The following is a 27965-nucleotide window of genomic DNA, read 5'->3' on the forward strand; positions in this document are numbered from 1 at the left end:
TCTTGCGAGGAGTGGTTGAGGAAGCTGGGGGTGCTCAGCCTGGAGGAGAAAAGACTGAGAGGGGATGTGAAAGCAGTCTTCAAATATGAAGGGCTGTATCTAAATATGAAGAGATTCCAAGTAAACATTAGGAAGAACTTCATGAGGGCAAGAGCTGTTTGGCAGTGGAACAGACTCCCTCAAAAGTGGGTTGCCTCTCCTTCAGTGGACGTTTTTAAACAGATGCCAGAGAATCATCCGTGAGAAGGCTCTTTTGCTCTGATTCCCGCATTGCTAGACTAGATGACTCTTCCAATCTTACATTTCTCTGATTCTAGAAGTGCTGATGGACTACAGCTCCCATCATCCCTGGGCCATTGGGGCTGATGGGAGTCGTAATTCAGCAGCCTCCAGAGGAGCAAAGGTTAAAGAGGGGAAAGTGCCGCCCAGACCTTGTGGCTGAACGAGGCAGAGTACAAAAACAGGAGGCGCTGGGAGGGAGAGGGAGTATCTAATATACAGGATAATCTGTGCTTTTCTTCTGGGGGGAAAATGGTGCTGGTACTCACAGTTAGTGCCAGATTTTTAACCAGTACTTTTCTTATAGGAAAAAAGGTGCCTGTGCTACATGCCTTTGTATACCCTCAGGGACAAAAGCACTGAGGATAATCTTCCCCCTTTGGGCCTCTGGAAGCAGAAGGGTTAACCCACTTGCAGGAGCAACACCCATCACCCCTGCTTTCCTGCCCGCCCGCCCCCCCAGCAACCCTCAGACAAATAAATTATTTGCTTAAGTAACCAAGCACCAGTTAGCTCCAGAACAAGCTGGCCAGACTCTCATCAAGTTCTAGTCAGGTCTTTGCCTGAGGCCCCAGCAGCCCAGAGGCGATGGTTTTATGGGCTGTGGGCTGCATCCTTCTGGCCCTCCTCACCTGGTGGTTCTGGCAGCCCCAGGCTCCTCCCGGCAGAGCCACCGATGGCAAGAGGCAGCCGCGAAGACGGGGACCCGCAGAGGAGGAGCACAAGGCTGCTGGGGTCCCTTTGGGAGAAGAGCGGGGGTCTCCTGTAGGGGGCTGCCGCCTCATCTGCAAGCCCTCTGCCCTGGCTCAGGCCCTGGTCAAGAGCTTCTGCCGCTCTGCCCACCTGGAGACCAAGCGGTGGTCCTGGAAGCGGTGGCCAAACCTGCAGACTGCTGTGCAGCTCCTGTGGCCCCCGGATCGCCCACTGGAGTTTTCCAGGGACCACCTCCAAATGGCGGACGAGGGCATCGTTGCGTTGGATTGGGTGGCCGGACCCGTGGACGGAGGCAGGAAAGCCACTGACGCAGCGGTTCTCCTGGTGGTGCCCAACGCCACTGGCGCGATCAGCAGGAACGTCCAGCAGCTGTGCCGACTGGCCCTCCGGCAAGGCTACCATCCGGTCATCTTCAACCGGCGTGGGCACAACGGCTGTCCACTGACCACCCCCAGGCTGCAGCCCTTTGGTGACCCAGACGACCTGAAAGAGGCAGTGGCATACATCCGGTTCCGGCACCCCACCAGGACCCTGTTTGCCGCGAGCGAAGGGTCAGGGTCAGGCCTGCTGCTCTCTTACCTGGGCGAATGCGGCTCGTCCAGCTACCTGTGTGGCGCTGCCTGCATCTCGCCCATTCTGAAGGCCCAGGACTGGTTTGAGGCTGGCCTCCCTTGGCTGTATGAATGGAGTCTCCTCCTGCCCCAGAAGAGGAACGTCAGCAGGTGGGTATTTCCATAGCTGTCAACTTTCAGATTTGAAAATAAGGGATCGGCAGCCTCACCTGTCCCGGGGACAGTCTACGGGATATCTAACAATCCGGGATAGCAGTGGGAAACGGTGCTAGAATAAGGGAATTTCTCGCAAAAAAAGGGAAGGTTGACAGCTATGGGTATTCCCAAAGTTTCTGGCATAGCACGCCCTCCCACATTTCTCCAATGAAAATAGGAAAAGTGGGACATGAAAGGATCAAATCAGAAACCAGGATGGCTTCTGTAAATCTGGAGGGTTGGGAATAGGGCCTGAACCAGTGGTATGGGGTGAAATTTTTCGCAGGGGAACAGTTAGGACCAGAGGGGCCAGTGAGGGAGATGGGGGGGCATGTCACAAGCATGATGCCTTGATGGACTGGTGTCACTCACGTGAGCATCATGCCTCCCTCCCTAACCTGGACAGAAGCTTTCCAGGCTTTGGGCACAAGGAGAACATTTAGAGGACTAGCCTAGTCTCCCTAGTCCACTGACGGCATGCCAATAGCCTGAACTGGTGGTGGTGCACATGGGGGCACCCATAAAACTCCTGAAGGCCCCCTAACGCACATACTGCCCCACCCCATGGCCGTTACGTGGTGAAGGTGGTTGCTACCCCCCCTTCAGTTCCTAGAGGTGGTGGAGGAAGCGAAAAGACTGACACTCTTTCCCACTTCCTGCTGTGGCTTTGTGGTCTTCAAAGCCCAGATTTAAATCTACAGGATCTGACTTTGACGCAGATCCCTTTGAAAAAGCAAAGTGTGGGTGCACCCCCTCTTTCGCGTGGTGGGAAACCGATCCGGGGCGGGAAGTGATGAGAAGCTCAAAAGGAACTCCTCCTTCAGTTCAGCTGTGGAACTCCCTGCCACAGGAGGCCGTGATGGGCACCGACTTGGTTGGCTTTAAGAGAGGATTAGACAAATTCATGGAGGAGGAGAGGGCTGCCGATGGCTGCTAGCCAAAGCTGGTTCTGCTCTGCCTCCAAAGCGGGAGGTGGCAATGCTTCTTCTGAATGCCGGTTGCTGGAAACCACACGAGACGTTGCTCTTGAGATCGAATCCTGCTTGCAGGTTTCCCATAGGCATCAGGGTGGTGCCTTTGAGCATAGTTCGTTGGACTGGATGGGCCACTGTCCTGACCCAGCAAGCTTGCCTTCTGTGCTTAAAAATCTCAATGAGTCCCTTACAGTAATAATAATAATAATAATAATAATAATAATAATAATAATAATAATATTGTTGGACTATTTTGATTGTTGTTAGCCGCCCTGAGCCCAGCTTCGGCTGGGGAGGGCGGGATATAAATAAAATTTATTATTATTATTATTAATAATAATAATTTATACCCCGCCCATCTGGCTGGGTTTCCCCAGCCACTCTGGGCGACTTCCAACAGAATATTAAAATACAGTAATGCATCAATCATTAAAAGCTTCCCTAAACAGGGCTGCCTTCAGATGTCTTCTAAAAGTCTGGTAGTTGTTGTTCTCTTTGACATCTGGTGGGAGGGCGTTCCACAGGGCAGGTGCCACCACTGAGAAGGCCCTCTGCCTGGTTCCCTGTAACTTGGCTTCTCGCAGCGAGGGAACTGCCAGAAGGCCCTCAGAGCTGGACCTCAGTGTCTGGGCAGAACGATGGGGGTGGAGACGCTCCTTCAGGTATGCTGGACCTTTGAGGCCGTTTAGGGCTTTCAAGGTCAGCCTCAACACTTTGAATTGTGCTCGGAAACATACTGGGAGCCAGTGTAGGTTTTTCAAGACCGGTGTTATGTGGTCTCGGCGGCCGCTCCCAGTCACCAGTCTAGCTGCCGCATTCTGGATTAGTTGCAGTTTCGGGGTCACCTTCAAAGATAGCCCCACATAGAACTCTGATGGTGCCTCTTGGATAGAGAAACAGGGTGTGTGCAGAAACCAGCCTCTTGTGCAAAGGTCAATTCACATTCGTTGCCCTGCCTGCTTTCCCTTCCGGCCCCACATACCCCTGGCATGTGGCCCCCTGGAAAATGCGGTCCCCAGCCTGAAAAAAACTTCCCCACCCGCTGCTCTGTGTTCCAGGTACACGGAGGCCCTGGAGAAGGTGGTTGAGATGGACAGGGTCCTTGGGAGCAGCTCCTTGCGGGCTTTTGAAGCTGCCCTCTTCTGCCCACAGCGGGGGCAGAAGATGAGCTGGGAGACCTACTGGGCCAGCAACGATCCCTTGCGGGATGTGGACGAGGTGGCCGTGCCTGTCCTGTGCCTCTGCAGCGCCGATGACCCCGTCCGGGGGGCTCCCGAGGACACGATCCCGTGGGAGCTCTTCCAAAGCAACCCTTTCTTCTTCCTGCTTCTGAGTCCGCACGGAGGACACTGCGGATTCCTCGGGAAAGATCCCAAAGGCTCCTGGGGCAATGCAGTGGTGCTGGAGTACCTGCAGACCTTGGCGGAGTTTCTCCGAGGGGAAGAGAGGGTGAAGGACAAGCCCCGCCGAAGGACCGCCACTGCCCAGCATCGCTGCGGCCGGCGGCGCGGCCCTCTGCGGAACAGGGGGGCCGCCCTGCCTGGCCTCGACCTTTTCAGCTGGCAAAGGTCGTACACACGGTGACAGAGCAACAGGCTGCGCATGACTCCTGGAGCAACCAGGAATCCTCAAGGGCAAATGAGCTGGGTATTTTAAGGGATGCAAGGGTCTCTGTCCTTGCGGAAAGGGAGCGACAGAATATTTGGCCCCCATCGTTCTTGCCTGTGGTGCCCATAATGGCAGCTGAATTTCACTGCAATTCTTTCCCCCCCCATCAAATTTTTTTATTGATTTTCACAGAATTATAAACACACTAACAAACTAACAAACATAAATCATAACCTTATTAAAGCTAATCTTGTTAACATTGTTAAGTGACTTCCTCGTATCCCCCTAGTTGAATTTCAAATGCCTATCATTTTAACGGTTCTCCAAATCAAAATTCTTATAAACTTAATCACTTAACATCATTTTATCTTCCCAATTCAGCATCAAACATGATAATTCATCACATTACTTCTTTAAATCCCAAGCCTAACTGGTAATTGCAAGCTTTTCCAATTAATTTAACGTATTTAACTAAATAATCATTAAATTTCGTCCATTCTTCCTTTCTCTGCAGTTCTTGCATTGAACAAGGTGGGACTAGGTGACCCTCTGACTCCCTTTCCAACGCTGCCATTCTTTGAATTAAATGGGCAGCTCCCGTCATCTCAAAACCTCCAGGCTTCTGAATGGGATCCAACCTACCTTGTTGCAGATTCGAACAAATTATTAGCGGCGGCTGTGATTAGGTTTCCCCCTCTGGCTGCTTAACATGGAAGGAAACCTTCCCCTGAGTAAAGCTGTCCTGTCCAGCTACGATTCTTGTACATTGCTTTTTTAAATCTGGTTCCTGATTTTTAAAACTCTTCACTCCCACATTTTAAGGTATCCTGCTGTATATCTTAGCTAAGGTATTCCTTGTGCAGCGTTTTACATCATTTCTGTCTTACGACCCACTTGTACGTTAGGATACTTGGCTGCCAGTGTGCTTGATCTTGTTTTGCTCGGGTCAGGACGGCATCATAATAAAGAATCTGTTATCTGTCGTTGGGAAATGCTGGATTACTCTGACCTGCTCTTGCGATTCTGGAACAGCCTTCCACGGGGCTGCAGTGGGCAGGTGGGGGTTGCCATTTCAACTTGCCACAATGCCCCCAGCCCAGGATTGCATGAAAACAGTGGTCGTCCTTTATCTTGCCACCTAGGGTTCAAATTCTTATTGATGTTCTTCTTAGCTGCTTTGAATGTAAAGCGCTTCGGGTCCCTCTTGTGAGAGTAAGTAAGAGCAGGGGTAGGGAGCCTGTGTCCCAGGGGCCAAGTTTGGCTTGTGAGCTTATCTGGCCCTTGGGATTCTCCCCAGCCCTGCAGTGCACCCTTGTTGAGCTTATTGCCTGGTTAGAAATGTTGCCTTCAACTCTTGTTTACCTGGAGGATGAAGAGGGATGTGCAATATGATAATAATAATTTATTATTTATACCCCGCCCATCTGGCTGGGCTTCCCCAGCCACTCTGGGCGGCTTCCAACACAATATTAAAATACAGTAATGCATCAAACATTAAAAGCTTCCCTAAAGAGGGCTGCCTTCAGATGTCGTCTAAAAGTCTGGTAGTTGTTCTCTTTGACATCTGGTGGGAGGGCGTTCCACAGGGCGGGCGCCACTACCGAGAAGGCCCTCTGCCTGGTTCCCTGTGACTTGGCTTCTCTCAGTGAGGGAACCGCCAGAAGACCCTCGGAGCTGGACCTCAGTGTCCGGGTAGAACGATGGGGGTGGAGACACAGAAACACCATGTGCAGAAACACCAACCTACTGTGCAAAGGTAAAAATTTGCATTCATTGCCCCGCCCACGTTTACCTCTGGCTCCGCCCACCACTCTCATGTGACCCCCCCCCACCTCCCCCAAAAGGAGATTTGGCCTGTATGGGCTGTAAAAGATTCCCCACCCATTTTAAGAGGGCGGGCAGGCAGAGATGGGCATTGCAGCAGCTGACCAGAGGACTGTGATGCCTGCATTGCATTACTGACCTCTGTTAACAAACGAAGCAGAGACGCCATCTACTAAAATTACTTTATTACAGCTCCTTTTTTTTAAACATTTCCTTTGCTAGGATACAAAGGATACTTACAAACAAAATATTACATATCACCTCTTTTTGTTCTCTTGATTTCCCTCCCCCTCCCCCAACTGCCCCCGAAACAACTGGGTTGGTAACAGCTGTAAATGCACAATCTATACAATTAATACAGGTTATATGAGCTATCGTGTACGCCTGAACCAGAAGAAAAGACCGGAATACTGACGAGAAGTATTGTACAAGAGAGAGCGAGGAGAGAGGCTCGCTTTGCCCGCCGGCAAAAATGCACACCTCTAGCTGGGTCTCAAAGGTCGGTGCCCGGCAAAGCCTCCGCCTTAAGCGGCTGGGGGACAACCTGGTCCTTGTTTAGACTTGCGTGCAACTGGCTTGCTACGGATAAAGCTTTTTAAAAAACAAAATCCCCCAAACCAAAATAATGAAGCTGTGCAGCTTTCAACTCAGCTGTCCTGCCCAACGAATTCACCTTGATCTTTTGTGAAACCACGGCAATATGGAGGAGGTTTGGTCAAAGGATGAGCTCAGGCTGACCCTGTTTAAAAACGGTTCCTCTGGATCTTCTCTGCACCCAAAAAGACAGGCTGCTCTGGAGAGTGATTGCCCCAATGCTTTTAAGGAATCTGGGTGGAAGGTGTGGACTCATATGTTAAAAAATAAAAACCTACTGTGGGCTTGGGCGCCATCTTTTGCCAACCGGGTTCTTTTCCAGATTTATTTTTGCGCTACAATTCCCATCAACCCCTGGCAGGTTGATAGCCCTCATAAGCCCCACTTCGCATTGCAGGGGGTTAGACTAGATGATTCTTGGGGTCCCTTCCAACTCTGCAATTCTAAGATTGCTTTCAATGCTCAAAAGCCAGAATGTCCCCTGCAGATCTCCTCCCCCCGTACCCATCAGTTCTCTCTCAAAACAGAGGGATCCTTTTAACATTTTGCTGCCTAACCCATTCTACCAACCCAAAGTGATCCACAACTACAAGTGGGTATCTTCTTTTCAAATTGCAAATCTGCTACCCAGGCTTGCTGGGTTCCTTCTTCCTTTCAACTGATGGTCTATTTAGGGGGGTAGGAGAGCCAGTGGTCAGAGATAATGACCAGATAGCTTGCAGAGTAAGCTTCAAACTGGGGATGGTGAAATAAAAACAAGACAGGAGGATTTCGTTGAAAAATATTGAAAATGTCATAATTGTAATGTACAAAATGGGATTTTATTTAAATAGGGAGGGGGTTAGGCAGGGACAGGGAGACCCTAACTTCAGACCCAGACTAAAAAGCCATGAACGCAAGAGGAGGAAGGAAATTAATTATACAAATTAATAAATAGAACACCCCACTGGCAGAATAAGCCATGCTTACGGCTTACAAGTCAGGAGGAGGAAGAGGAAGATTATACATTCAAGATGCTTTTTTTGAACCCCAAGTGGGATAAAACGTACATCAAAGTTGTGTTAATAGTTCATTAGAAATCAAGTCTCGATTTTGTTTTAAAATAATCTCCACGATACAGGCAAGCTTTCAGGTTGGTGTAAATGTCAAATGTACACTATTCACAACTCACACTCTCGCCTCGGAGGCCTTAAGATGACGACGGGCAGAGTTGCCCACCTGTCCGATTAATGCAGAGAGGAGCCGGGCGGTTGAAACCACACTTGACGCAAAGTCATTTCCTCCTTGGCACTAATCTCCCATCAGAAGTGATGGCTAGTGCCCATTGAGACTGGTAGGGCGGAAGGCAGGGAGCCCAACAGCAGGGGGTGCTAGAGCAAAGACAGGCAGGGCCAACTAGTTCTGTCCCCCTCCTCCCCGCTGCTGAATTTGACAAGGGGGAAACTGAGCCTGAGGAAGAGGAGGAGGACGCCAATGGGCCAGTTTTATGGAAGGAGGCAGGAAGGAGCAATAGATGTGTCCATTATTTTAAGAACAGAAACCTTTTAGCGTTTTTACACCCATTTCAAGTGAATGTAGCTTCTTTGTGTGTGGAGGTACGTACTGGAGCGTTAAAAAAACACCACCACACCATCTGCATCAAGCCTACTCTCTAAGCTGGAAAAATGAAGGGGCACACATTTTGGTAGCGATACCAAATCGCATTTGCTAGATACCAAAGTCACTGCTTTCTCAAGGCCTGTGGGTCAGCTCAGCCCCACGCACCAACACAGAGCCAGTTGTATCCAGGGAACAGTTCTCTCCCCTGCCCAACACACAGAGCCTACATTCCCCCAAAGAATTCGGGGAACTTTAGTTCACCCTGCCCAGAGCTAGTTCCCAGTACCCTTCCAAAACTACAGTTCCCAAGATTCTTTGGGGGAGCGACGTGCTTTCAATGGACTGTGCGTATGCAGGAGCACAGCTTCTGCCATAACACAGTCACATCTTTACAGGTGATATGCTCAATTCCCCATCGCTCCTGCAAAAATCAGGATCCCACAATCTCTATCAGAGGGTCCAGCTGGCCACATTATTTTCTTTTTCTGAGTCAGTGTCAGATCCCAGGTGCCAAGAGAACTCACGTTTTTACTCTCAAGCAAATCTGACAGGCAGAGGCCAACAGGCCTCAGCACCACATTCATTCACAGGAAAGTCGAGGGTGCTCAGGTAAGAGCTCCTCTCATCTCCTCACACAAACAGAAAATGGTTGGAAGGAGGGGAAGGTCAACTTGCAGACAGGTCAAGAGTCTACCTATCGCTGCCTTTAAGCCAGGATTCTCCCCCGTTTTATTTAAAAACCAAAAGCAAAAAAAGCTCCCTTCTGCCGCAAATCAGTGTTTGGAAGTTTCAGTTCATTCGCTTTAGTCTTTTCGGCCTTTCTGCTGAGCCAGCAGTTGCCATAGAAATCTGCCATTCTGGGCTTAAACAACAAGAAAATGGGGCTTCATCCAATCTACTGCTTTCCCTAAAGCGCTGTGTTTTAGGACTTTGTCCTCTCAAATCCAAGGGCAAGTGTCTCCCACACCTTGTAAAAAAATAAAAATAAAAATGGCACAGCTCAAAGGATATTTGTTTAAAAAAGGCAGACAATAAAGAATCCAGCCACCCCAAACTTTGGGAATCAGACACAAAGGGTTGTATCCAATGTTAGCCCTACTCAAGAGTTGCCCCACTGAAATCAATTAACAGGAACAAGTTTGGTCCATTAATTTCAACTGAGTAGTCTTGAGTAAACTCAGCTGGATACAACCCTAAACTTCCTCAAGCCCACATAATGCTAAGTTTGGATCCAGTCGCCTTATGAAATCTATTGAAAGCAGTGTTTCCCAAACTTGTAGTCTAAAAAACAGCTGGAGACCCAACTCTTATCATCCCTAGCTAGCAGGACCAGTGGTCAGGGATGAGGTGAATCGTAGCCCAAAAACAGCTGAAGGTCCAAGTTTGGGAAAAACCAATTTAAACATTTTGTACCGAAAAAAAGACGGAAGGAGGGGAAATTTTCCAGAATTCAAAGGTAAGCACATACAGTTTATGCTCCCCTCACTCAGGTCAATTCGCTGTCATTGTTCTTTACAGGTAAGTGAACGCATTTCCTTTCCCACTAAATGAGTTGCCAGGGATACTAAGCATCAGAGGGCAGGAGGAGGGATGAGGGGCCAGTGGTGAAGAAAAATCCTCTTTTAATGTTTGCATTGCTTCCTGATGGCAGGAGACCGGTCCTCATTAAGACCAGGCTGCGTTTGACTGGGGGAAAAGAGGTCAACATGGAAGTTTGGGTTAAACAAGGCTTAAATGTTTAAAAATTGCTTAAAGGAAGTTAAAAATGTGTTAAAACGACTAGGTTTTGGCTACAGAAGGATGGTCCACGTATTCCACCCCATCCTCCACTAGGAACCTAGCCTGGAGTGGCAGCGACGGTTAGGGAAGGGACTGATTGCTAAGAGGCACTCAAGCTTGCAGATCAAACAGCTCGCTTGTTCGTGCAAGCCTCATTTGCTGACACGGCCCTTTCACCCTCTGGGAACAGGTGTTTACCTAAGATTTTGGGAGAGGGCTCCCAACAATAGCTGGGAGGGTTTTTCCTGAAAGGGGCAGATGTTCCATTTGTTACACAACCGGAATCGGAAAGCAGAAAATGATCCTTGCTTGGCGAGAGTAAGCCAGACTCAAACACCGTGAGGCAGTCAAGCTTAGAAGGAATATTGATTGGGAAGAATCAACAGCAATCCTGGCTCAGAGATTCCTGCCGATATGTCCTCCCTGAGCTACGATGAAGTCTCCTCCAAGGACCCGAAGGATGTTTTAGGAAGACTAGGGCCAGGTCTTCTTGAAGGGAAGCCCTTGGGTTGTGGGACTTGAAGGGCAGGAGGCCACAGCTCAGCTTCCAACCCAGATCAGGTCACCTTCCAGTTTATCTGCTGCATGACTACCGGAAAGGTAGAGAACTCAAAACAGCTACCCTTGCTTTTGTATGTGGGACAATCTACCTCCAGGGTCTTTTTAAGGCAGTGTTTCATTTGTGCCCCATTGCAGGGATGGGAAAGCTGCCCCCCAATGTCGTTGCGACTCCCATCTTCCTTGCCCACAGACCCTTCTGGCTGTTGGGAGTCCAACACCACCAGAACCACCACTGGTCTCTATCCATGCCCTCTCAATACCTCTCTGCTAGAGAGGAATGACCTATCGATTCAGAAGTTAGCATCATCTGGGTACTTGCTAGCTCTTACACACACACAAACTTTGCACTGGCTGCAGAAGTCTAGAAATCAGACAGATGGTCTCTATCCAAACATGATTTAGACCTTGCACGTTCAACCATTTCAGACCTAAGACTCACTTTTAACCCAAACATGCATTTGGGGACCCATTTTTTTCTCTTTTTTACCATATCTTTGGATGGCGGTAGTACTGTTGTGACCCACCTTGGATCAGGCCACAACCCAGTAGTGGCTCCTAACCCACCAGTCGGAAGACCAGCGATCTAGACCTCTTCATTCTCTCCTTCAGACACATTGACTTACAAGAATCCAAACCAGCCAGTTTCCAGAAAAGCTAAGTGGACACTCACTTGGTGATCTATAAGGTGAGACGGGGGTCTTTCCCCCTCACCCACCAAATCAACCTCGTGCAGACTGAAGGATGCCCCTCAAACCCTGGTTCATGACAGCGGGCAGCAGCACCTCGAAAACAACTCCTTTTAATGTCTCAGTGCCAAAGAGGAGAGATCATCGCTCTATACAGAACATGTAACTATAGAATTGAGCGTCAGGATGTGCCTGTGAGCATTTTACTATAAAACGCAGCCCCAAGAGACGTCTGTGCATTTTAGAAGGTGAGGGGCTATGATCCACGGAGGCGGCATTGCCCTTCCTAGCACAGGATGAAGGCTGTTAGGATCAGAGGGCCTGCGGTTGCGCAGCTAATGTGAAAAGAGGAAAGAAAATAGAAATAAATCAGCCACATGAAACACGCACCTAGAGGTGTCATTCTGAGTCTGCTTTCAACCTCCTGGGAAGGAACCATCTCTTTAAGACCCTTGTGTTAAAAAAGAAATTTACAAGACCTGCAGGCTTTGGGGGGCGAGCTTGTGGCTTTTTTAAACAGATGTTACAAGATGCCAGGCTGCTCTGGCTCTGCCACCCTCAAAACAGGAAGCTAGGAAGTTGGAGAGGAGCACAGTGGAGGGCTGGACTAGATGACTCGCTGGGTCTCCTTCCAACTCTGCTAATGGTTTGGATTTTATTTTCTTAAAACATGTATAGAGACCAGGGAGGAGGGAAGCTGCTTCAAAGCTCCAAAGAGAAGGTAGGCTCCCACCAGAAATTCCTCCTACAGCTCCTGTTGCTCAAGGCAGTTGCAGTTTGGACTTGTTCCCTTACAACAGTCTTTTTGCTCACCTGGTGCCCTCCAGGTGTTCCAAACTACAACTCCCACCAGCCCTGCCCAAAGCTCTTGAAGGGTGCCAGGCGGCCTCAAGGCTGCTTTGCAGATTCCACTGCTGATGTCAGGACCTTGTGGAGAAGGCTGAGTAAGGCCACCAGGAAAAAGATGGGGAGCCTGTTGTCCCTCTCAGACGTTACTCATCAGCCAGCAGGGCTAATGGACAGGGACCGTGGCAAGAGATGTAGTGCATAAAAGTCTAGAGGGCCACAGATTCTTCAGCAAAAAATAAATAAATGGAAAGGAGGGGAACACCAGAAGGCAGCTTCTAGGGATAAATATGAAATGAACGAACGCTGCTAACAAGCTTTTTTTGGAGAGGGGAGGGATGCAAGTAGACCACACAGCACTCTTCCAAGTTGTTGGACTACAACTCCCATCATCCCTGATCATCTGGGGACCCAAGGCTGAGAACACTGCTGGAAGGTTGAGGGATTCTCAAACATCTATCCGGTTTGCGAATCATTTCAGGGAGCAGGTGCACCTCAGGGGGAAAAAAGCACAAATTTAAAATCTGGCTTTCTTATTGAAAACAGGAAATAGAACCTGCACCCGGATGGAATTAAAAATGCAATTGGCTTCCCTCGGTGGGGATTTCTGGCTTGCTCAGGCCCTCTCAGCACACACACACACACCTGCAACTATGCACACACACAAAACATTTAGACCAATGGATCTGATGCAGTTTTTGCAAACTATTTTAATTAAAATATTAATTCCTTGAATAAGTCCAGGGTCTGGCACGTGATGAGATATACATTGGGGGGGGGGGGGGGAGGAAGAGAAAAACGACCTGGTTACAAGACCACAATTCTCTCTCTCTTTTTTTGTTAAGCGCTAATATTGAAATGGGGCAGCATGGAAGGGGAGGGGGTGAAGGAGGCAGCAGTCAGGCCTTGTTTTGCATCACACAAACAAGATTATTTTAGGAAAGAACACTCCCACCCCCTCCCAATGTGGAGCCTGCCCAAAATTTCATCATCAATGCAAGCAAAAAATGCATGAATGAAGCGACAGGGAGGGGTTCTCAAGTACCGCTCATAATTCAGCCCCCACCAAATCGGGGCTCTCAAGCGGCTTCAGACTACAACTCCCATCAGCTGATGGGAGTTGTAGTCCGAAGCAGGCAGAGGGTCCCAGCTTGGCCAAGGCTGGCTCATATCACTGCTCCTTGGTCTGTGCGTTTGTGGACATGCTTGGGAACGAGAGGCGCTCCCCTCTTTGCCCCCACCCAGAGGAAAACATTCAATATTAGCACCATGTTACTGATGTGGTACTGCCTAGAAACGGAGACCCATTCCAGGGGTCCAGGGTAGAAGGGCCTTTTGTAGTTAAATGACAATGTTCTTCTCTCTCTCCCCTTCCCCCTTTTAAAAATAAGTTAACTGGTTCAAATTTCATGTCAAATGGGAAGAGAAGAAGCATGAGAGTTCTGCTCTCCGTGAAGTTAGTTTTGCTAGGAAGGATCTGAGCACTACCGAGATCTTTTTCACGCGAGATACACAGAACACATGGGCAAAAAGGGGTTTGCCCACTGCGACCCTTTCAAGAGAGTCACTAATATGCTAGGACAATGGTGCCCAAGTCAAGATTCTCCCCACCCATTTCCACCCCCCTGGAAGGGGCTGATTTGGCTTTGTGGCCTCCTGCTTGTTCCCAGTGCTATGATCAACCAAAGATCTGGAGGGAGGGAGGGAGGGAGGGAGGGAGATAGATTAAGGATCTGGAGTGGTTGTTTTTTAATTTAGCTAAGATTTTTTTTTTAAAAAAAGAAGTCACACTGATAAAAAAAAAAGAACTGAGCTGCAGTGTGAAAGACATTAGAGTATTTTTCTATACAAAGATGTCGCGTTGGACACCAAACACATTCGGAAGAAACCTTGCAATTCTGAGCCCTATAAGATGTGTTAAAAGGCAAAATAAAAAATTCTAGAGTTAGTTAGCTAGTGTTTCATTTGCTTAAATGTGCAAGGGATTTTTAATTTTTTTTTTTACAACGAACAGCCGAGGGAAGCAGCTCCTGTAGTGAGGAGAATCTCTTTCTTTTCCTTTTCTCGTAACCTTGGGCCAAGCTGCTCTCTGCTTAGCCCCTGGCTTGACGCGAGTCACAGTACCTCTTTTGCTGCCTTGGCAACTGAGGTCCCAAAGATCCTGAGCGCAAAAGGAGAGGGGCGTGTCTAGCTCTCCCAAAAACCTTCTTCTCCAGCCGCCAGCTCCAGAAATCTACATGTGTGTGTGAGCATGCACAGTGGCTCTTTGGAAGCAGAGCCTCTGGGCAAAAGGTCACCAAAAGCAGTCGCAAATGGCTTTAAAAACGGTGCGGGGGGTGTCCCCCACCTCTCGAGAACTCATGCGAAGGACGGGTCGCATGTAGCGTAAAACGTCAATGGAGGCAGCTTAACAGGCTGGTCAGCAGCAGGGCAAGAGAGGCGAACCCCCCCCCCCATGGCAACTAAAACACACTCGGAAACACGTTGGCTACAGCTTTACATGTAAACGAGGAAAAAACTGTGGCAAGCCCAAGGTTAGCCCCCCCCCAAAAAAAAAATCTGGCAAAAAATAAAATAAAATATGTAGTGTCAGAAAGGAGAGAGATCTCCTTGCCTGCCCTAAATGGCATGTCTGAAACTTATGGCATCAATCACAATACCTCTGGAAATTTGGACTGGCTGGCTGAAAGTCTTTTTTTTTTAATATATAGAAGTTTCTGAAGAGCAGAGCAGGCAGGCAGGGGAGTGGGGTATGATCCCGGGCGCCTCTCGAATTGTTCTGATGCTTGACTAACGTGAGATGTCACAGTATTAAGCTAGAAAACAGCAGACCCTCCCTGGCCTTGCCTCTTCCCCCTCCAGCAACCACACAACCATACACACACGCACACGCACACACACACACACACACACACACACACACACACACACACAACACAGCCTGTTGGGCTGAACTGCAAACAGGTTTCTAGCAGGTGCATTTGACTAGTGCAGTTCTGTCCAAGCGATCAGGTGTGCTCCAAGTGAGCGGCTTCACCTTAGTGCAACGGGGAGACAGCATGCGCCAGCAGGGGGGTGGGGTGTCCAGAGCTGTCTGCTTGCCCCCTTTCTCCCCCCCAGCTTCTATCAGCAGGCGCGGTTCCCCTCGCCCTCCTGGACCTCCTCTCTTTAGTGGCACACCCCCCCCCCCCGAGTCCCTTTGTAGCAAGAGACTGGCCCCCAATGAAGCAGGGAGAGGTGAGGGGCATTTAAATACAGAGAGAGCAAAGCAAGAACCCACAGGGTTTGCCCTCCCAATGTGCCTAATTCACCAGGAGCTTGGGCTAGGGAAGACCCTCCCTTCCTTCCTTCCTTCCGTTAAGAGAGAATGGCCTCCCCTGACCCCTTGCCACTGAAAAAGCAGCACCTCTCTCCCAGACTCCAAACCGCTTTCTTTAAAATAATCTTTCCTTTTTCTTAAAGAAGCTAAGAGAGACTCTGCAGCCAAATACTATGACATCCCAATTAGTAAACCCAAAACATTAAATGCTGCCCGAAATGAACACGCTCGCCAGTTGGCACCCGGAGTCCGTGCTGCCCGGGTCTGGGCTCCCGGGGAGGGGGGTGGGGTTGCCCCTTGGCAGCTTCTGTTGGCAGACAGCTCCAGTGGACTTGCCACCCTCAGGGACAGACCTCTCGAAGCTATTATGTATAAGACATGTGTGACCCATTGGATATTTGCGATGTGACGCTCGTGCTCCTGCTCATGCCTGGCTCCGTCCGTCCCCCGGAGGACGTCCGCCTCAGAGCCTGGGGGCTGTTGCGGACCCCCAGCGAGCTCCCCCGGGGGACTCCCTGCATGGGCCCAGAGGGGTGACCCCAGGGCTGCGGGCCGCCCTGCATTGGGTGGCCCCACGCCTGCGGCGGACCACCCATGGGGTGACCCCAGTGGGGCCCTGCGCCCCCGGAAGGGTTGTGGGACCAGCTGGAAGCTCCTGGGTAGCTGTGGCTGAACGCCTCTGGGGAGAGGTTCGAGAGGACCATGTTGCTGAAGCCCAGCCGCATGCTCTCTGAGTCAAACGCCTCAATCTCCCGGGCCTGGCGCTCCAGCAGGCTTCGGATCCGCTCCGTGCGCTCGTTCTGCAAGGCCAGCATCTCCTCCTCGATCTGGGCAGGACAGAATCGGGTGGGGGTGGGGGAAGATGGGGGGGCAGGGTTAGAGCGGAACAGCAAATACTGAGCAGGTGCCCCGCAGCGACTTTTAGAAGGCGGTGAAGAAAGCGGTGCTGATGCAACCCTCGTGCTGATGCAAAACAGGTGCTGCCGTTCCCCAGCACCACAAACCGCAATCCTAACAAACACTGCGACCGGTTGGCCTCGGCCTGCGAGAACTGGCGCTTCACCTGCCCTCATCAATCATGGCACACGTTAGTTATTAACAGACTCTGGCAATGGATTAGGGTGTGGCTGCTTCCACCCCACAATAGGGAAAGACGTTGGGCAATCAGAACCTGCCGCCTGGCGAAAAGGATTTAGGTTAAGCCACAAAACAAGCCATGAGGGGAGAGCTCACCAGTTGTCAGCCTAGGTTTTCTGCCCAACATCCACACAATCCGGAAAAAACAGGGTGTCCTGTGTGAAGACCCCTGCTCACCCCCTGGGGCTGTCTTGGGGGTGACTGACTGTGGAGGAGCAACTAAGAGCCCTCACATCTCTGAGGGCACAGAGTCTTGTTGGTGGGGGGTGGGAGGCAAGTGGCCTTCCTCGCCATTGCAGCGGGTTGGACTAGATCATCCTTGTGGTCCCTTCCAACTCTTCTATGATTCTATACAGACATGACCCAAAGGCCTTGACTGCATCGGAAAATAAAGCACATCTCTGCTCAGTCATTTAGCTCACTAGGTGATCTTGGGCCAGTGACTACCTCTCAGCCTAACCTACCTTGCAGGGTTGTAGTGGGAATTAAATGAGGAGGAGAATCATGTAGGCCACACCTTGAGCTCCTTGGGGGGAAAGGTGGGATATAAATGAAATAATATAAAATAAAAGGTAAGCACCAGCATGCACCCTCAATGAACAAATAAATCACCACTTCACCCTGAAGCCGCTTGAGTTAAAGGGGTCAAAAGTTGTGAAGTCAAGAATCAAGTCACAGGACAGCCACACTCTTAATCCAAATAGGATTCTTTCCAAAATCTGGAGTTGTCTCTGGACCCTGAGAGGGACAGTTTCTCCAGAGACATGGCCTAATTTCAGGTTTTGTAATGGAAGGGAACCACGGAGCTCCTTTTATATGCAGAAAGGCAGCTGGTTTTCATTGCAATGCATTCTGTCTCTGACTGTATCACAATTTTCAGGAATTTCATTCACACCCATGAGAATTGGACTGAGTTTGCATAGACACACACCTATAGCAGGCACCCCCAAACTTGGCCCTCCAGCTGTTTTGGGACTACAATTCCCATCACCCCTGATCACTGGTCCTGTTAGCTAGGGATGATGGGAGTTGTAGTTCTAAAACAGCTGGAGGGCCGAGTTTGGGGATGCCTGACCTATAGCTACACTGGAGGGGGCCAGCAGGTGGCAGCAGAGGCTGCCTGGTTCCATAAAAGAGCCTCTGGCCCTGCAGATGTTGGTGGACTGCAGCTGCCATCAGCCCTGTCTGGCCCTTGGCCATGCTTCCTAGGGCTGGTGAGAGCTGTGGTTCAACAACAACTGCAGCCAAAAGCTTCCCTGTACTTGCACTAAAAGAAAACGACTTTTGCCCCAAAACTGAAGAGAGGTGGAGGGCTGCTTCCAAGAGTGGGCAAGTGGGGTACCCAGAGAGGATCCGTAATCCTTTCTCTCCACCACTTGCCTCCACTCACTCATAAACACACAAAACAGGCTAGTAACTCTGCACAGGGAGAAAGACTGGAACAGCGTAAAGCTGAAACCTTAAGTTGCACTGCCACCAAATTCCCTATGCTGACCTTAAACTCCAAGATATGGCAGCAGAGTAAAGTTTGCAGCACTGTAGCTTCAGCCACATTAGCTACGACACCATTGTTAATGACAGGTGGGTGAAGGGAGAAAAGGGGTAGAGACGGAGGCATGGAGGTTAAATCCCACTTCCTGTGCAGCCATTAAGTCTCAACAGCATGGGGCATGTGTGGGTGTTGTCAGTGACAGCGACTGCCGTGGGGCGACTGGGTCACCAATGACACTGTAGGCGTAGGGACATTGCCATTCCTACAATGCCTCTTTTTCTAACAATATTATTGTGCCTTTGGTGCGGCAGGTGAAGTGCAGGATGCTACACAGCAGAGAGACCGTGGGTAGAGGTTTGAGTCCTGCACTAGGACATGGGAGAGACCAGGGTTCAAATGTGGACAGACCTTGGGGGCTGGTCACTATCTCTCGGCCTAACCTACCTCAATGCCTGTGAGCTCCTTTGAGAAAATGTGGCAAATAAATATTATTTTTATTATTATTACCATCACCAACTTAGCTGGGCCACAGGACTGGGGTGCCCATGGCCACTTCCTTGTACCCCACAGATCTGTCTATTGCCTGCTTCAAACACAGCACAAAGCCATGGCCTGCTTAACAAACCATGAGTTAACCACAAGCTGTCCCAGAGTTTAGTGTTACATGTGAACTTGACCCCAATACCTTGGATGGCTTCTTCCACATGTCAAGCAAATGACAGAATTCTGAAGAAATCCCTGTGGAAAAAATACTGTGTGTGTGTGTGTGTGCCCTTGTCCTACTTTAATGCGCCAACGTCCAGGCTGCCTGCCCATGTCATACCTTCTGCTCAAGGAGGGCCCTGCGCAGAGACACCCGCTGCTCCAGCTCGTGCAGCTCCCGGTCGTGCTGAGCCTCTGCCTGCATCTTGATCTTGCTCTGATAGGCGTTGAGCAGCTCCAGTTCCTGCTGCAGCTGCATCTTCAAGACCTGGCACTCTGCTTCCTGCGCCTCGTCCAATCGCAGCTGCAAGACAAAAGCAAACAAACTGAGCTGTGGAAGAGGGCTCCTGGAGGGAGAGGGAAGCTGGTTGTGAGGCTTGCTAAGAAGGGAAGAGGGAGGTGGAAAGGGCTCCTCACTCTGGTGTTCAAAAGCCTGCAATGACTGCCCATGTGTTCCCAGGCCAGCTTCAAGATTCCTGCATTAATGTACAAGGCCCTGAACAACTTAGGATATATTAGTATAAGGATAGAATTCCTTCTATCACTGCCTGGTCACAGAGATCTTCAGGAGTCTGTTAGCAATGACTCAGATGCAAGGCTTCTATCCGCCAGAAGGCATGCATTCATTATTATGGGCTGGATTCTATGGAACTCCCTCCCAGCTGAGATTAGACAGTCGTCCCCTCCCCTCCCCAGTGAAACTTCAGGTACCTGACAAAGACTTTTCTGTTTCAGCAGATACTGAAAGGAAGTACTCCATATTTAGGATGAATGTTAATTGACCTTGATGACCTACTGCTTCTTAATTTTTATGCAAACCACTTAAATGAATGAATGCTTCTATTTCATAAAATCTATACATTGCTTCATTGTAAAAAGAAAGAGAAAAACCCTCAAAATGGCTTACAAAAAAGAACGGCTTAATTCTGCAATTAAGAGGTCTATAAATAGCTTAAATAAATAAAATATTTCCCAGGGAACCCAGAGAGGCAGCCCCTGGCTGTGGCCAAGGCTCAGCAACGCTCCACCAACACCACGTCTGGTCAGCCTGGATACCTCAGTTGGATACATGAGGTGCTGATCATGCCAAGGTTGCAGGTTCGATCCCCATATGGGACAACTGCATATTCCTGCATTGCAGGGAGTTGGACTATATGGTTCTCAGGGTCCCTTCCTACTCTACTATTTCATGATTCTATGTCAGTTATGGGACTGAACAGCCCCCCCCCCCCCGCACCGCTGCCAGGAAGGAGAGGGCTCCATGGGGGAACTCACAGCTTGCGTGGAGAGCATCTCGTTTATGCTGTGGTCGTACTGCTCTGCAAGGATGGCCAGCTTTCGGGTCTGCTCCTCCTTGAGCCTCTTCAAGACAGCCTTGTGCTCACTCTTGGGGGTGGTCTCCAGCAGGTGGTTCCGCAGGGCCTTGTACTGCCGGGTCTGGATCTTGCACGTATCCTGGAACTGCTTCTTGATCTGGAGCTCTTTAGACTGGAGGGGAGGAGAACAACGGTTCTGCGTCAACCTTCTTAGAGGACAGGCCTGCCATGTCAAGGGGTTTCTAACGGGCTTTGAGCTGCAGAGCCATCTCCAGCCTGGAAGCCCCAACAGCACCACTAACGGCACAACCCCCTCCACGAAAGGCCTGCTGGTGGTTTTTCCACACCCTGGGGCAAGAACACTGAGCATGCTCTGAGAAGTGCCCCACTTGAAACAGACTCTTGAGGACAAACCCAAACTCAGACCCTGCTTTACTGGGAAAGCTATGCCAGACTTCCCTGGAGAAGAAGCGACCTGCTGCCTTACACACTCACACAGTATATTGAGTCAGTTAAGGGTAGTTTAGACCTTACTGCAGCCTTACCATAGATAAGAGGGGGAGATGTGGAATAGAACGTAAACGAGTATTGGCAAGAGTGATGCACACAGAAACAGGATGAGCTGTTTAATTCTGAGTCAGACCACTGGGTCCATCTGGCTCAGTACTGTCGACACTGACTGGCAGAAGCCCTCCAGGGTCCCAGACAGGGGGTGCTTTCTCCCAACCACACCTGCAGACACGGTCAGTGACTGAACCTGGGACCTTCTGTATACAAAGTAGGTGCTCTGCCAGTGAGCTATGGCCCACTTAAAACATTCAACCGTGGTCACACAAAACACCATGAAAGGGAGGCCCAGCCTGCCAGCCCTCAGCTGCCACAAAATAGTTTCTGGCCTGAAGAGCCTGTCACCCTGTTGGTAGCAGCACATATATTTTTCAGGGCTTGGGGGACAGAGAGGAAGCTGGGTCAGATTTCCAGAGGCCAAAGGGGAAGGCAGGCAACAGAGCCCTGCAGAGAGCTGCCTGCCCTCCTCACTGCCCAACACCATCTAGATAAGACGGGATTATGTAAATAGGAGGAAATTTGAAATGTGCTCAACTTGCATAATTTATACAGGTCACCGAGCTGGGCTTTCCTTGGCACAGGATCTGGGTCGCCAAGGTGCAGAGAGCCGCTTCTGGTCAGTTGCCCAAGCCAGAGATGCATGGCCCATGTGCTTCACCCACTTTCCTGTTCCTGAGACAGCAAAGTCAGCAAGAGGGCTGGAGCCTTGGGCCTCCTTTGGGTGGGCAATGCAACTCTTCCTTCCCTTGGCACTCCTGGCTGAACAATCGGCTTGAGGCTTCCTCACTCATCTATCTTCTGGGGTAGGCAAAGCGCCAGGGTTCTGCCTCAGCCGGGAAAGGAGGAGCTGGGGGAAGGGCTGCAGCCCAGTGGTAGAGCATCAGCTTCACTCCTTGACAGTATCTTCAGGCTGGGCTAGGGAAGATTCCTTGCCTGAAACCTTGGAAAGCCACTGTACACAGTACTGAGATAGATGGGCCAATGAGCTGGGCTCGCTCTAAGGCAGCTTCTTGTGCATAGGACATGAGCCCCAGAAGGCAGCCTGGGATCACACAGCCCCAGAGGTTTCTAAACCCAAGAGGCAGGGGGAGATGACACCAGAAGGCAGCAAGTAAGGGGCTGCTGGAACAGCCCTTCAGCCTGCAGACTAAATGCTTGAGGAAACAAACATGTCTTCCCAGGGGCTCAATATGGGCCGAATGCAACAAGTCCTGGGCAGTGCCTCCCCGCAACACACAATGGGGCCCGTGGGCAGAGGGCTGCCCACCTCCACCCCCTGAACCAGCTCACCTTGAGGCTCTTGGGCTGCTGCCGCACCTCCATGACATGCTTGCGCCGCAGCTCCCTCTCCCGCCGCTTGTTATACTCCAGCTGGTTGGTGAGCTCTGTCTGGTGCTGGAGCCGGATGAGCTCGCAGCGCATCTTCTGGATGGTGTTGAGGTGCCGGAACTCCAGCTCCTGCATGGACTCGTGCTGGCGCAGCAGCATGGCATGCTCCAGGTCCTTCTGCGTCTGGCGCTTGTTCAGCTCCTGAGACACAAGGAGTCATTGGGGGGAAGCGAGGAGAGGGGACATCAGGACCAGGCAAGCATTTTCCTGGCTGGGTCAGAGAGCCTGAGGCAAAGGGTGCTGCCAGGGGAGGGCAGGAAGGGGGCAGCTGTCCCCTCGCGGCCAGAGATAGATGGCCTCTGCACACGGGTATTCCATTATACTACTGCAGCTAAGAGCTGCCAACAGACTCCCATGAATGCCCAATCACCCTTTTGGGAAAAATGGTATCTGAGCTACAAACCACACCCCTATCTATTGTTCTTCATCTTGTTTTTAAAGTACCTTATGCCATTTTATCTCACTTCACACTGCATCAATGGCTGTTGGCTATGAAGAGCTTTATAAATCTGAACAATTATGACTTGTGATCTGAGAAGGTACTTCTGAAATGTAGCCTGCTTCTGCCCATCCTAAAACGTGGCTATTTTACTCAACCACCAATCTCGCTGCTCAATCTGTAATGGCCATTGCTTGCATTTTTAAGTTTACCTATCCTTTCGCAGTTTTCCTCCAACCCTGATCTGCAGTTGGGCTGGTTGTTGCTGTACAGAGCCCTGAACTCTTTGGACAGAGGTCAAGTCAAACCTTCAGGATCACCTTACCCCATATATGCTCCCTCGACCCCTTCGATCAGCAGATCCAGCACTGTTACAGGTGCAACACCCTATCTGCATCCGTAAGAACTTGATATTTTAGTGTGGCAGCACCCACACTTTGGAACTCCCTGACTGTTGTTATCAGGCAGGTGCCTTCATTGTATTTTTGGCGACTTCTAAAAACATTCTTATTTAGACAAGCCTATCCAGATATCTAGAACGCTGTTGCATGGTATAATCTGTTTTTAGTTTAATAACTTTTCAAAAAAATAAATTGTTCTTGCTGGCTATGATAATGCTATTGTTTTATCTGTTTAGTAAACTACTCTGTTTTGCTTTGTTTTTTTACAATAGAGCAGTGTATAAAGATGGAGGAATCGGGAAATTTAAAGTCCTTCTTCACACAGTGCATAGCTAACTCAGTCCTGCAGGAAGCAGTGATGGCCACCCACTTGGGTGGCTTTAAAAGAGGACTAGACAAATTCATGGAGGAGGAGAGGGCTATTGATGGCTACTAGCCAAGGTGGTTACGCAGAGGCAGCAACGCTTCTGAACACCAGCTGCTTGAAACCACAGGATGGGAGAGCACTCTTGTGCTTGGGTCTTCTTTGCTGGTTTCCCTTTGGGTACCCTATTTGGCCACTGTGAGAAAAGGATGCTGGGCTAGATGGGTCATGGGCCCTCCTACCCACCTCCCGGACAAGGTCCTGCTCCAGGTTGTGGCGCCCCAGCAGCATCCGCCGTTTGAAGCGGCGGCACTCCAGCTCCAAGTACTGCCGCTGCCGCCGGAGCAGGTTGGCCTCCTCCTCTGCCTGGAAGTGCTGGATGTTCTCCTTCTGCTTGGACAGCCACTCCTGCTTCTCCTTCTTGGGAGTGCTCTGGTTCTCATTCAGCTCCTGGAAGAAAGAAGAGCAGGTGGTCTCCCGTCACAGGGGGCAGGGCTCAAAGCAGCGTCATGGGAGGGGAGCTGCCTGCTGCCCCACCTGCTGCCCTTGGAAGCCCTAGAAGAATAATCTGCTGCAGGAGGACTGTGAACAACGTGATGGGAGGGGCCGTTTCTAGGACCAAGGCGAAACTGTAAAGCTCCCTTGTTGTTTTTGCTATTGGCTGGTGGATGTTGCTTAAGGAATCTTGTTATATTTGTAGTACCGAAGGTTTGTTTTTTGTATGGTATTATATTTGCTATTGTGTTGCTTTGCTATATTATTATGACATTGTTTTTGTTTTGAAATGCATTCCTGTTTTGTCATAAACTGCTCTGTGGAAAAGCGGCATACAAATGAAAGGAATAAATAAAACGAGTTAGCTTGGCTTGTAGGAAGATGGGAGGAGGGGAGAAGGAGAGAGAAGGCTGCTCTCTATCTGCATCCTTTGGTATTGCAAGGAGTGCAGAGATAAGGGCACACACGGTTCAATGGAACAGAGAAGCAGCAAGAAGGGGACCTTCTGCCAATGGAGGGTTCCCTGCCATCGTGGACACTCAGGATAAAAACATTTATGGGAACAGAGGAATCATTGCTGGAGGACAGGCCTTCCATTCCACAGGCACAGCTTGTAATAGGCAAATTTCTGCATGAGTGGCTGAGCTAGACCAGGTACAATATTATAGGAATGCCAGCAGTGACATTGTCCCAGAAAAGAGAAGGGTTTTTAAAAATTGCGTTTTAGGACAATGCAAGAGTCAAACCTCTATAAAACAAGACAAGCACCCTGTTCCATCCTGGCTTTTGACAGTTGAGGTGCATGTTTTTTATTTTTAAGGTTGCAAGTTGTTTTTAATGTTGTTTTTAATGCTGTAACCTGCCCTGGGACCTTAAGGTGAAGGGCAGGTAATAAATAAATCAACAATACTGCCACCACTATTTCAAAAGGCCCTGCTAAGCAAAAGTGCTAGTGATCACAAGCGTCTTGAATAATTGTCTTAATTGTACAAAAAGGCAAACTTTTTCTAACTGCCAATCAGACCAGTGACTGGACGAATGCTCTTTTGCTGCCATCAGCGACACCCCCCCCCCCCCCCGCTTTCTAAGAGATGAGCTTTACCTCTTTGAGCTGCTCCTTGCGCAGTTTATACTCTCTTTTCTGGGATTCCAGGAAGCTGTTCAGCTCTTTCTTCTGCTGGGCTTGAATGTGCTGCTGAAACTTCTTCTCCTCGTTGGCCATGATTTTCGCCTACCCAGGAGAAAAGGCCCAGGAGAGAGTGGTAAGCGGCTCAGGGGGCAAGCAAGGGCAACAGTGTCTGCATCGTCAGATATGCTTGAAATGCAGAAACAGTAACACAGGCCTGCCTACTCACACACAGACACTCTGGACACGAGCAGAGAATGCATTAAGCCAACCTCTGCCTTCCAGCTGTTTTGGAAAACTCCCACCAGCCCTTTGGCTCTTGGGCCAAGTTTAAGGTGCTGCTATTAGTATAGAAAGCTCTGAACAACTCGGGACCAGCTCACCTACGAGATTTCCTTACCCCATATAATGGTACAGGTGCCACATAATACCCGTTCTGCATTTGTAAGAACTCGAATCTTTTAGTGTGGCCTCACCCACACTTCAGAACTCCTTGCCTATTGATATCAGGCAGGCACCTTCACTGTCCTCTTTTCAGGGCCTACGAAAAACATTCCTACCCAGATGTTTAGAAAGCTGGTGTGAATTTTAATCTGATTTTAGTCTACTGTTATTTTAACTTTTTGAAAGTCCTAATGCAGTAAAATGATCAACAATATATATTTTCTGGGGTAAACCTCCTTGAAGGTTTTTCATTTAGCAATCAAGAGGTGTATAAACTTCATGACATAAAACAAAGAAAGAAAAACATTTGGAGGGCACCAGGACGAGCAAAGGCCACGTTAGGCTTTATCTTATGGCGGGTCTGTGTTGCCCAACCTTACCGGAGAAGCTGTGCGGAAGCAGCTGCCCCCTACCTCCTTCTCCATTGCCGCCTGGTGCTTCTTGATGAGCTTCTCCATCTCCGCCGCAAAGTTGTTGCGCTGGGTCTCCAGGTCCTTGTCCAGCCGTAGGCGGTGCTCATCCATCTCGGCCTTCAGCTTGTTCTCCAGAGCCATCAGCTGCTTCTGGTGCTGCCGCCGCATCCGCTTGTAGCCGGACATCTGCTCCCGGAGCTCCGAGTCTTGCTCATGCTCCTGCATCTGCCTCGTCACCTGCAGGGAGGGCGGGGAAACAGACCACAGCGACTCAGAGGAGCAGACGTTCCCCAAGGCACGTGAGCGCAGGTCTATGGGCTGCACAGCTCAGTATTGAAACGCATCCTTGGCATGCAAAGACGTCTCAGGTTTGATGCCTGGCAGCATCTCCCAGGTATGAAGTCCTGGAGAGATGTTGCCACTCCGTGTAGATGGTACTGAGCTGGATAAACCAACAGTCTGATTCCGTATTAGGCATATTCCTAGGTTCCTATTAAATCAGCCCTTAACTCATAACCATGAGGACTAGAATCTTGTTGTATCTTTAGGGGAAGATACATAGCTCAGCAGTGGAGCCCCTATTTAGTCTGCAGAAGGCCCCAAGCTCCATCCCTGGCATCTCCAGGTACGGCTGGGAAATACCTTTTATTTGAAACCCTGGAGAGCTGCTGCCAGTCAGTGTGAACAGTACTGAGCTAGGTGGACCAATGGTTTGACTCTGTATAAGGCAGCTTTCTACTTCCCTCTTTCCTTCCTATGTCAGCTGAAGGAATTGTTATGGGGAATATTGGGGGGACCCCTCAGCTAGCAAGCATCTAGAAAAGCAATGTGTTAGAGAACCAGATCTCCTCCTTTTTCAAAAAACAAAACAAAACATTTTATATTTTAAAAACCAAGCAAAACAGAATTTTCCTCAAGTTTAAAAATTATCATTGTGTTCATGTTACAGGACTTTCTTGCAGGATAAGGAGTCTGATACAGCTGCCCATTAAATGTAATGGAAAGGTTTCTACTAACCCCCCCACCCGAAATTGGCTTTGCCCCTTGTTTTTGCTAAGCTGGCCACTGAAATATGGCTGTTATGAGTTGAATCTAATGTTACTCAGAGCAGGCATTACAAATAATTTTAAAAAACTCTGAAAAGCCCCAAGATGACACTTAGCCAAGGGCCTAACCCACTCCACAAAGAGAGAGTTGAACCTACCAGCGACGCTGTGCGTATAGTAGCAAAGTGCTCTCGGTTGCGGTAGTGGGATCTGTGGCGAGACACTTGGGGTGGAGACACTTGGGGTTCCGACGCTCTCGACCGGGGGTCCGGATCCTCCCTGTAGTTTTCTTCCTCCTTGGGAGGAGGAGGAGGAGAAGAAATATCAATGGGGCTGATTGATTAAAAAAGAAACCTCTTGAACCTTTTGGCTCCAGATGGGCCATGGGAAGAGACACAGATCATGCCCTCTCCAGGCTGCCATATGAATTACCGGCTTCAAGTGGATGACGGAGCTGTTGGACATCACCGTGTGGTCACCCTCCATCATGTCCAGCTCGCTCCTGTCGTCCGAGGCATCTGGAAGACTATTAACACTACTGCTTTGGCTACTGGCACTAATGGACATGCTGGGGATGGACTGGTTGCTCCCGACGCTGTTCACTGTTCCCGTCCGGCCCATGCCGTGGTCTTGCTCCTGAAGGGAAGAGGGGAGAACATCACAGAGGGTTGTTAGCAGGGCAACCCACTGCAGCTGTAACATGAGAATCGTTGCCAGTGAGGCGGCAGCACTTAGATCTCCTCCCTGCTGAATGTTCAGCTTTACAGGTAGCCAAGGAAAGACCCTGAGTCTTTTGGGGAAAGAAAATGTCACATGGGTCTGCCGGACACTAGCCAGTTTCACAAACTAGGCAGGTGTTTGTGGACAAGAGCATCAGGGTTAAGACATGGGTTCAAATTTCCTTGCTTGGCTAGCCTCATAGAGAATGCTCAGTTCTTGATCTCGATCTTACAAGGAAAGAAATCTAAAGGATAATTCAGACCTCGTTAAATACCCAAGAAAGAAATCATGTGGATAAGTTGTACAATACTGAGAATTGTATCAAGAGCAGCACTTACAGTTGCAAACACACACACACACACAC

At 49.7% G+C, this 27965-nt stretch overlaps 2 protein-coding genes across 3 annotated transcripts in view; one reads left to right on the forward strand and one right to left on the reverse strand.

The window, feature by feature from the left end:
- The first annotated feature begins 294 nt into the window (after positions 1 to 294).
- ABHD15 (abhydrolase domain containing 15) lies at positions 295 to 5325 on the forward strand. Its single transcript, XM_028707422.2, has 2 exons — positions 295 to 1715; positions 3793 to 5325. The coding sequence occupies exons 1-2, from the start codon at positions 868 to 870 to the stop codon at positions 4316 to 4318; spliced, it is 1374 nt and encodes a 457-aa protein (XP_028563255.2). The 5' UTR covers positions 295 to 867; the 3' UTR covers positions 4319 to 5325.
- A 1011-nt stretch (positions 5326 to 6336) lies between these two features.
- The window catches only part of TAOK1 (TAO kinase 1), a 63167-nt gene continuing 41538 nt past the window's right edge, over positions 6337 to 27965 (reverse strand). The window contains exons 12-20 of one of the 2 annotated variants that reach the window (XM_028708597.2): positions 27314 to 27517; positions 27040 to 27177; positions 25803 to 26072; positions 24955 to 25083; positions 23604 to 23807; positions 22055 to 22294; positions 20157 to 20369; positions 19003 to 19185; positions 6337 to 16377 (exon numbers count right to left, since the gene is read on the reverse strand). In XM_028708597.2, the coding sequence (XP_028564430.2) occupies positions 15916 to 16377; positions 19003 to 19185; positions 20157 to 20369; positions 22055 to 22294; positions 23604 to 23807; positions 24955 to 25083; positions 25803 to 26072; positions 27040 to 27177; positions 27314 to 27517 (2043 nt within the window). In that variant the 3' untranslated portion in view covers positions 6337 to 15915. The remainder of the gene's footprint in view (positions 16378 to 19002; positions 19186 to 20156; positions 20370 to 22054; positions 22295 to 23603; positions 23808 to 24954; positions 25084 to 25802; positions 26073 to 27039; positions 27178 to 27313; positions 27518 to 27965) is intronic. The other variant, XM_028708598.2, reaches the window with a different exon arrangement.

Source organism: Podarcis muralis, chromosome 15, assembly GCF_964188315.1.
Source record: "Podarcis muralis chromosome 15, rPodMur119.hap1.1, whole genome shotgun sequence".
Classification (NCBI taxonomy): Eukaryota; Metazoa; Chordata; class Lepidosauria; order Squamata; family Lacertidae; genus Podarcis; species Podarcis muralis.

Bases quoted from the DNA above. Each gene is read 5' to 3' on its own strand.
- ABHD15 (XM_028707422.2), top strand. From the start codon at position 868: ATGGTTTTATGGGCTGTGGGCTGCATCCTTCTGGCCCTCCTCACCTGG. The intron at 1,716-3,792 runs GTGGGTATTTCC...TCTGTGTTCCAG, and splicing joins CAGAAGAGGAACGTCAGCAG to GTACACGGAGGCCCTGGAGA.